Source organism: Porites lutea, chromosome 12 (assembly GCF_958299795.1).
Source record: "Porites lutea chromosome 12, jaPorLute2.1, whole genome shotgun sequence".
Lineage (NCBI taxonomy): Eukaryota > Metazoa > Cnidaria > Anthozoa > Scleractinia > Poritidae > Porites > Porites lutea.
Window position 1 is genome coordinate 23,923,835 of NC_133212.1, and position 10,118 is coordinate 23,933,952.

A 10,118-nucleotide genomic window follows, 5' to 3' on the forward strand; every position below is an offset into this window, starting at 1 on the left:
TTTTGACACATTTAAAAAGCGAAAACTAACAGCTGTTTACTTAAATATTGGCATCCAATAATTGTACACGCACAAGTCTTTAGTTTGTCACGCATTTCCGCAAGGACACGTGTAAATCTTGGGTTTTACAGGAGTGGTCAATTTAAGTGAAGTGGAGCAAATAAAGAAAAAACAGTTTGTACGAAGCCCTCTGAACTGCTCGGGTGTATAAAATGTTTTATACAAATCTCGACATGCAGAAGGTCATTGAAAACGCAACTTCAAGGTACTGGTTCACCATGTTTGATGTTGAGCTTTGAACTTTGTTTTCTTGCTTTAAACTACAACTCTATTCTTTTCATTTCACTGAATTGAAGATGCAAATACTTTTAAACTTTTTTTAAAGTAACTTGAAAAACAGTACTGTACGAGCTTCTTATGCAAGAAGAGTATCGGGTTAGAGCAGAATGTTTCTACAAAAACTGCTGTACTAACTACATCATGTCTTGGTCAAGTATTATTTGAGTATTTTCACTTTAGTATAAATATGATCATTTCAAACATTCATGTATCATTAAATCTTAAACTGTAAGCTTCAGTATGTTATATGTACATGCTTTTATACAAATGCGACATTCCTTTGAAGGTAATTTTCTCAATTTTAATACTTGAAAAAGATGTTGTTGGTATAAGATAATTTTTTTTTGGTGAAGTGACATATGGAGCTTAGATTTGCTCTGTAAATTCCCCAGTTTAATTAACACAAACTGTCTGTATAAGTTGTTGTTATTATAAGGTTACCTGTATTCTACTTTTTCTAAGTTCCCCAATTTGGCAATTTGCCATTTTGTGTCGAAAAGGTCAAGAAAAGGTTTGGATGTAAGGAGTGAGCTCATGGAACAAACTTTTTAGGTTGTTGTTTGATGTTAACATTTTACTTCATTTGGGTTTGTACTTTAGGATTTCAAGTGGATAGTTACTGAAAAAAGTCTGCACCACTGATAGTAATAATATTATTATTTCAGTGGAAAGTTCATGTGTGGAGTAAAAGTGAAGAATCTCTTTTAAGTTTAAAGTTCAGCTTTCTTTTGGTGCAGTTGCACTTTCTCTTGTATTAACCTTTTTTTATGATCTGCTCTGACAGTAAGTAAATAGTAACACTTAAGGCACTAATTCCTGTGAGAAAAAAAAAGCAAAAAAGAGGCAGATGATGATAATTGTACAAAGGTTTTGTCCATATATTTTGTAATATATTCTTAATAATTATTATATTTTTACAAAGTCAGCCTTAATTTTTTGGCACATGATAACAATGTGGTGAGTCACACATACTCAATGTGAAGAAAGTAGTGTGAAAAATTCCTTTGAAATTCTTCCACTGTTTCTAATTTGCCAGGAGTGTGCAACCCTCCTTTGATGCTTGAAACTTTTACTTCACATTAGTTGAGATTTTTAACAGATGGTATTTATAGTGGAGTGTATAAGCTAGTGTAGCTACATTCTCGCATCTAAGTCACATTTTATATTATAATATTTTCAGATATTGTATCTTTATGAGTTCTAGGTTAACTTGTGGTACTTACTTGGTGCTTTGTGCCCGAGTTTCAGCAATTTTTTTCTCTTGTCTTTGCGCGTTTCTTATATTTCATAGGAATGGTTAAGAATATAATACAAGCCAGCCCAAGCTAGAGTAAAGCTGTGTTGTGTTTCTGCAGGCTTCTTTTATAGTGTTTGTGATAAGTTTTACAAATGATACTCTAGAAAGAAATGTCAAATTTTATTTGACAGTCAGGTAGATATGGCTTTTCTACATGCATGTTGACTATAGTGTTCAGTGCCCTGATAAGAAAAACTGTGACAAATAATGTGGCCTTAAAAGAGAAACATAAGGCCAAAGTAGTGGCCGCAAAACTGTCAGAAGCTCGATTCAGAAAATTATTGTGACACTGTAGGAGGTAAGTTCAATAGTAAAGTGAAAAAGCAAAAATGACATCATTTCTGTATCACAATGTGAAATAAAGGTGTCACTATCCACCTCCACCCTAAAATGGCCTCACGGATAACTATGGTCTTTGAACCCTTAGAGCCATAACTTTTATGAAGACCTGACTTCTCCTTACATTGACATTGAGTCACCAATCGTAAAGGTCATGAGAAACAAAGAAGTGATCTTCTAAATATGAATGTATGACTGGCCCATGATGCCCTTCATTAGGGAGGGGGCTGGGTGCTGTTTCTGCTCTGTGTGGCTGTATACTGTCAGGGGTAGGGTTTACTAGCAGTTTTGCTTTGGATAGGTTGTATATTTTTTAGGGAGGTGTGGTCTTATAAGTGTTGAGTAAGATCATTTGATCAGTGGTATAGAATTTCTCAAGTTAATAAAGTACCTGGATGGTAGCAATTCTTGTTGCCCAGTCTAAAATATTGTTCTGTTTGTTCTAAATTTCTTAATAGTATGGTGGCATTTTGCCCTCTTGCATTTTGCCAGTCAGCTGTTTTCCCTGTCACCAATAACAGTCCCAAAAGTCTTTGCAAAAGTTAACTCAGCCCAGTTTCCTTGTCATTGTCAAAGTTGCAATGGTTGATGGTCTGTACTTCATTAAAGACAATGTATAATGTCCTGAGCCACACCCATTTATAATTAATGGGAACTGGGTTGACTTGTGTGTGTTTGGGTTTATATTTATGGGAGGGAAAAAAATCTCCAGATTTAAGATCATGAGAGGTTGGCATTTCTTATAATAGTTAGCAATCACAACCTTTTAATATAATGTCATTTTGAAATACAGTACAACAACAAGTAACAAATTTTAAGGATCAGTCTTTCTAATCTGTGGTCTTATAGATTTTTTTTGTAAGCCATGGCTTTCATGCTGTTGTAACATTTTTGTTCTTTAATTCAAGAAAAGTGGTTCTTGTTAAGGATTTTCTTGTTAAACATCTTAAGTTAGTTTAAGGATTAGATCCTTCTCCTACTTTGGCACTCATCCTGTTAATTTGTCTGGTTAAAAAGAATTGGCCTTAGAAGTCTACTACTAAGGTTTCTTTATTTTGTATTTTGGATACAGGTAAAAGGATTTAATCTGCCGTAAAGTGCTTAAGTTACACTTTATCCAAAAAGCAGTGGGCATGCAACTTCAAATTCTGTCAATCAATGATATTTTTTGTTTCCTAACTTAAGTTTTGCAAAAACTTGTTGGTATCATCATTTAAAGTGTGTATGATGTAAATAGAACAATAGGCTGTCAGTTTTCAGGCCAGCTGCAGGGGCTTGCATAAAATCAAAAGTGCAAGGTCAGCTAGTTTTTTTGCCTAGTCCTATTTGTAGTTCTCTGAAACATTATCGTCACTGAGCAGAAATGAGTTACTTTTGTTTTGAGAATTCCCTTTACTTCAAGCTCAAGAATCTTAGGATGCTATCTCTTGCCCTTCCTCCAAAAAAGTAAAAGTGTGTGAAGTTGTCTTTGTAAGAGGTTGTATCATTGTTTGTATAATTTGCACCACTTTTTGTCTTCTTCGTTAACATTTCAATGCTTTAACTAACAACAACAACAAACATTAACAAACAACATTAGCAACAAAAGAGCATTTTGTTTCATTGTTACTCAATGATCATTTTATATAAGAGGTGAGGAGAGAACCTTCACTTCCTACACCTCAGCAACCTTGTTTTAGTTTATAAAATGAAATTTAACAATTTTGTCATCCAAATAAAAGCTGCTGAGGAAACACTTTCACACAGGTTTTTATAAGCTGTTTAGTTGTTTTTATTGTTTTTAATTAGTGTTGTCTTAATTTTTTTTTTTGAAGGAGTTCTTGTCTTTTTGCCATTTCAGTAATTTGCACTTGTAACCTTGTATTTTAATTGATGTTGAGTTGCAAGATTATTATAAGTAGGTTATTTGCACCTGCCAGAACAAAATTAATCTCTTTTGAGGATACACACAGTATGTTGACAGGTGCTTGTCTGAATGTTGAGAAAAGGGAAAAAACCCTCCACCTCTGATCAGGACATTCAATAGTTTTTTTGGTTATGTTAGGTTTCCGGGACCAAGATAGTTAATGTTAATTTGCTTGTAGAATTTTTTTTAAAGGATAATTACAGGGTTTGTTTTGTTATAGTAAGAAAAACTACCATCAATTCTTTATTTAGTCACAGACTGTTGAACTTCTGAAATCACCTCGCTGTTACAGAGGGATCAAATGTCCTTTGTTCTTTTAATTTTATTATCTGGGGATGTTACACAAGAGCTGTTAAGATAACAGAATGACAAGTTGTTATGTAAAGATCAAAGTTTTTGTTTTTATAAGCATTTTGCTGGCATGGTCATCACATGTGTGTATTGTCTCCTTTGTTTTTATGTTAATCTAATTGGTTGATCTCACAATGCTCTTTGTACCTCACCAGTGTAATGTTGGCGCATAAACAATACTTGGCACATTATAGTGTGATTATTGTCAACTTATTACATGACACCAGTTAAACCTTTAAAGCCTAGTCAGCGTTGATTATTCTTTCACTTCACATGGCACAGAATCTTTTCAGGTCAGGCAGTGTACAGGGGATTTTATCTTAGAGTTAAACAGACATATCTTTTGCTAACTAAAATGTGTAGCTTAGATGGTGTTCAACTCCCGTCAAAGATGTGGCCAGATCACAAAGATTTTAACTTTAGGTATGATGCATTACTTTACTAACATCAGGATTCCCTTCTTTGTATGTGTTTTTTGATAATTTGTTGTCTTTGCTAAGGTGTACATGCTGGTACCGTACTAAGATGAAGCTTCATCTTTGACTTGAAGTATTGACCCACAACTCTACTTCAGGTTGAAATGTTGCATTTTCTGTTGTATTCAATGAAAGGCTTAGGTTCTTTGGGGTGACAACCAAAAAACTGCACAAAGTTTGTGATAATCTGCATGAGGCATCAACTTATGTCACCCAACAAACTTTGTCCAGCTATTTTAAGAAGCAGTGTAATACCTGATGTGGTTGAAATCCATAACTGTTAACCTTTCTAATTTTAGTATTTTTGTTAACTTCTGGAAGACTTATATTTTGTTTTGATTTTTTTGCAGTTTCCTTTCTATGGGTGAAGGTATGTAGAAAAAAGTCTTACATGTTTTTGTTGAGATATTTTACAAGCATCTTTTAGAGAGAGAGAAAAGAAGAAATGTTGAAATCAAAGCATTTTTATTTAGGTTATATCCATGAGTGTGTACCAAAAAAAATGAAGTGTACAAGAGCTCTTGTGTCACACAAGAGTTCTTGTTTGCCTTCCCATGGTCAATATAAAATGTACTGGTAAATTACTAAAATTCAATCTTGAGCAAAAGGTAATGTTTTGCTTTAAAATTAAATTTAGCAGATGTAATTTTTGATGAATCTCTGTCTGTAGGATGTAAATTGATATTGCCTGTATTGTTGTCCTTGTATTTTGTTACCCTACGGATTTCCTTCTGAAGTAATACGAGACAAGAAAGGCCAGAAAATTAAATTACACCTTTGACACCCTGAGTGGATGTCTCTATTGGTCATGTCTAAAAGTGTTTGACAATTCCATTTACATATATTTGATATGCAACTGTGATGACTTCTGATCAAAATGATGGCAATCCCTGGAGAAAGAGATCTTTCGAATTAGGGTTGATGAAGGAATAATTGTACAATAATGGACTGTAAGATTTGTTAATTGCTCATAGCTAGATCTGCTCAAGGTCAAAATCTACTCCATGAGATGCAGTTAGATGGCAGCTTAGGCACTTGAAAGTAGAATTAATAGATACACAATAACTTCCTCCAGGCCTTCACAGTCGTTGGGTTAACCTTTTTCTTCCTTTTCTTGTTGTTTTTTCAGATTCCCACGAGCCAATGAGTTTTACTGCAGGAGACATGAGATTTGGTCAGCAATTTCAAGTAAGAAATCAAAATATATTTAAGTTCAAGATTGTGCCCATTATTGTCAACCGGCTTTAAGCTTTGTAAGCAAAAAATACAATTCTGAACAGAATGTTATTTTGTTTTATTGTGCTTAAGGTTGGCAACTTCCTTATTATAGTTTAAGAGCCATTGAATTCCTTCTTCCTGCCCTTATTTGCTGTATTAAGGCCTTAAATGTTAGTATTGGAAATAGATGAGTAAATTTCCTTGTCATATGATTTGCATATAACAGCATCTTTATGCAAATGTCTCCTTAGAGTAGACAATATAACTTTTAAACAACACTAGCGAAAGTTTCACCAGGAACTGTGGAAAATTAGGATAACATGGGATTAATGTTCCTAAATTTAGTTCCTGTGATCAGCAAGGGATGTGGTTTTTGGATTTTTCACTGGTTGTGTCATTACTTGAGTTAAATCATGCATTGATATCAGTCTTCTTTAGAGGATCTTAAACTTGCAATTTTATTGCCAAAAATTGTTTAATTTTTTTGTTAAGAGTTTTCCATATCTTCTTTGGTTAGTGAAGGAGGTGGTACACTGTAGCAATATTGAGCAATGTTGTTCTATTTTTGTGTTTTAGTAGGAGGGTGGACACTGAGCTAATTTTAGCAATAATTGTTGACCGTAAAATCTCAAGTTTTGTTTTTGTTGCTTGCAAGTGCTACATTTTGCGAATTAAACCAGTGTAAATTTTTACTTACAAAAAATGAAATAAAGCCAAAAGCATTAGGGAAAGAATTGCTTTAAGGTAACCACTTTATACCGAAGAATGCCTCACACAAACAGTGATCAGGTAGATCATGTATTTCATTTCATTTTAAATTCTGAAAACTCTGTGCCTGTGAGACAGTCATAGCAGCAATATTTCATTTGAATTGTCGTACTGGTACTATTTAGATAGTACTAGTTATCTATATGTGTACTACAGATATTCGCCTCTGATATTAAGAGGGTAAACTGACTTTGAATTTTTAATAAATTTTTTGAAAAAATATTTTATATGGAAGGTGTGACAGAGGCACTCTGACAACAGGAACTGAAATACATGTGCAATAAAATTGTTACATCAGAGAACTGTTTATGCAAGTGAGCTTATCTATACAAAATCTATTTTTCTTCTCTTGGACAGGGCGTAACGATGACAAGTTCTCCATCAGAGTTGCCGACATCCAGCAGTCCCCAGCCATCATACTCAAATCCCCCTGCCTACCCATATAACATCGGTCATACAGCATACTCCCCGAGTAGCTCCACTGGGAATAGGAATGCATCCATTTCACCCATCAACACCAGTCCTTATGACAATGTAAGTAAATTATTATAATTTTTCCAGAAAGAATCCATATTTCCATCACAGAGGGTTCATTGTTTTTAAAGATGGTAAAAGTAAAGAGTCCTTATTTTATAAAGTTACTGTAGCTCAAACGGTCATCATTTGACTGCCAAACCTTACGCCAGCAGTGCGCACTGACTTTACCTCCTTCAGGGCTCAATTTTAGGATGATTTTAAGCTACTTTTAAATGTACAGGTACATGGAAAGGAACGAAGTTGAAACAAGGATTTGAGGCTCTGCATTAACTAACTGTGTCAGTCACATGGGCTGAGCTTATTTAAGTTTACCCCTTACAATTTCCTCTCTGGAAATTCCACGTTAGGCTTAAATTTCTGAAAGATTTAAGATATCTTTTCAAGGGAAGTATGACTTTTTTTAAAACAGCAACGTTGTTGCTTAAGAAAAGGCTTCATTTTTCTCAACAGGTGAGCAGCTTCAATGAAGCGTCACCCCCAGGGCCATCCATGTCCCCTCCAAACATGTTTTCTGTTGTTTCCCGACTGCCCACTATTCCAAGTACATCAGAATACCCTGGTGATATGGGATTCCAGATTTCCTTTGGACCTTTGACTGAGTCAGCTTCAAAATCTGCCACATGGACCTATTCTGATGTGTGCAAAAAGCTGTATGTCAATCTGGCCAGTTTCTGCCCCATCAAATTCAAGACCAATATGCCCCCACCACCTGCCACTGTCCTGAGAGCCGTTGCTGTTTTCAAAGGGTCCACAAACCTTCATGATGTGGTGAAGAGGTGTCCAAACCATATGGAAAGCTCCAATGATGGTAAGATAACAACTATGCCTGAGAAATATTTGTGATGTTATTTGCATATTTTGGGTTGATTATGATGCCGTATGTGGGAATATTTACGGGTGTAAAGTGACCAGCATCAAGTCAAAAAGCTAAAGTGTTTTTTTTTTGTTATGTAGGGTCTGCTCCAAAGGATCAGTTTATCCGCAGTAACAATCCCGCTGCTCATTACCACACCTGTCCAGAGACCTTGAGGCACTCTGTGATACTGCCATACAATGGTCCACAAGGTAAGAAAGATGGCTTGTCCACACCCAGGACCTCTTTTTATGCATTACTCTACCATCTTATATAAACACATTGAAATCAGGCAAGATGTTGAAAACACAGCCAGCCTGTTTCATACGATATAGAGGTCTTAGCTGAAGTTGCGAGAGCTAAGTTCTAGACTGGCCATTACTGAAATAGTAACAATAAAAAGGCATGGTTTTGCTAGTGCACTAGACTGATTAGCATTTTACAAAAAAGAAATTGAAGTATTTTTTATTTAAATATTTATTTATGTTTGGTTTGTAGTGGGGACTGAATATGTGACAGAGATGTTTGCGTTCATGTGTTTCTCGAGCTGTGCTTCTGGTCCTAGTAGAAGACCAGTTGAAGTTATCTTTACTTTGGAGAAGGATGGACAGACTCTTGGTCGACGAGTTGTTGAAATAAGAGTCTGTGCCTGTCCTGGAAGAGACAGAAAATCTGATGAAAGAACAGCTTGTGGCGAACCAAGTTCATCTCAGGCAGCTGGAAAGCGCTCCAGAAAAGGTGTGTATTATTTTAACATGGAAAAGTGTGTACAGAAATGTTTTAAAAGGAAATTAAAGTTAAGTTTTAAGTGCGACTTCAGTTTTACTATAATGTCATCTGCTTTCTTCTCTTTACAGGATCTAGTAACAGGGGACCTGGTGCTAAAAGACGGCGAACCAGCTCAAGAAACAGCACAGACGAAGAATTTGTCATAACAGTAAGTTATTAAACACTATTAGTGCCCTTAGCGTCCAGTAGCGCTTGTTTGAAAAAGGGTTTCTTGATGATGAAATGACAAAACTTTACTTGGTCGGGAAAGAGGTTTTTTGCATTATAGAGAGAGAAGAAAGTTTTTTGGTAGCATTAACCTTCACCTATTTTTCTTATCTTCCAGACCAGAAGTCGACACGTTTATGACTTGTTGCTAGATATCAAGGAAAAGTTGGAGGACAAGTTTGAGTCTCTGAATATTGATACTTTGTAAGTAAACAGCAAGATATCAAACAGTCAGAATCTGACGATTTTAATATCCTGCTTATTAGTTTTCGTGTGAGTTACCAATCACAATTTGAACGTCTTTTTCGATGATAATATTGTTGAAATTGGTAGTGTTGTTGGTAATCCGTTGACACTTTCCATTTAAACTAAACTTTTTCAGACCAGTTTCTGCTCCGTTTGTACCAGTTACAGGAGAATAAGTTTCCGTTGCTATCCAAACACTTTTTATGGACTAGTTTTTCTGAGTGTGAAAAATTATCGTGATCTTATTTTGCTAGTGAAAATTCTTCCTCCTTGGTAAAACGTTCGTATCATATTGTACCTTGTACCGAGTTCCTTAGTAAGCTCTTACAGTTCGTCCATTAGCTGGTCACTTGAAAGTACGTGCTCTCTTAAAAACTTTTTTATTTTTAAACCTCTTAGAGCGGAACAACAAAAGTTAACAAAAGATTAAGATTTGAAGCTTTAGTAAATCTAATAAATTCTGGTCTGTGGTGGCCCATTTGAGGACTTAATGGTATCTGGCAATTAAAAAAAAAACGATCTGTTTTTTACGTATCTGTAACGATCTATAACGAGGTGACAAAAAACGAAAACGAGATATATTAACTAGTTTAAAAGAAAAGATTAAACATGGTCGGTTTTCCAAACTTTGCTTTGATAACTCCCATAAAGTTTAAACAAAGTGGTTTATTGTTTACAGTTTGTTTGTTACATTGGTGTCAAAGTTTCAACTTTGTATCACGTTTTTATGCCAAAACTCCAAGAAAAATGCCAAAACTCCAAAGAATCGACAATCTAGTTCCAGTTGTATTT

The 10,118-nt window shown here is 35.1% G+C and overlaps 1 protein-coding gene across 6 annotated transcripts in view; it reads left to right on the top strand.

Annotated features, from left to right (window-relative positions):
* Positions 1–10,118, top strand: part of LOC140922014 (tumor protein 63-like) — a 28,664-nt gene that overhangs the window by 15,297 nt on the left and 3,249 nt on the right. For 4 of the 6 annotated variants that reach the window (XM_073372035.1, XM_073372034.1, XM_073372037.1 and 1 more), the window contains 8 exons: positions 5,059–5,078; positions 5,838–5,896; positions 7,052–7,228; positions 7,682–8,039; positions 8,186–8,296; positions 8,583–8,822; positions 8,942–9,021; positions 9,199–9,284. In XM_073372035.1, coding sequence (XP_073228136.1) covers positions 5,059–5,078; positions 5,838–5,896; positions 7,052–7,228; positions 7,682–8,039; positions 8,186–8,296; positions 8,583–8,822; positions 8,942–9,021; positions 9,199–9,284 — 1,131 coding nt within the window. Of the gene's footprint in view, positions 1–4,434; positions 4,656–5,058; positions 5,079–5,554; positions 5,659–5,837; positions 5,897–7,051; positions 7,229–7,681; positions 8,040–8,185; positions 8,297–8,582; positions 8,823–8,941; positions 9,022–9,198; positions 9,285–10,118 lie in introns of those variants that run through there. The other 2 variants (XM_073372036.1, XM_073372039.1) reach the window with 2 other exon arrangements.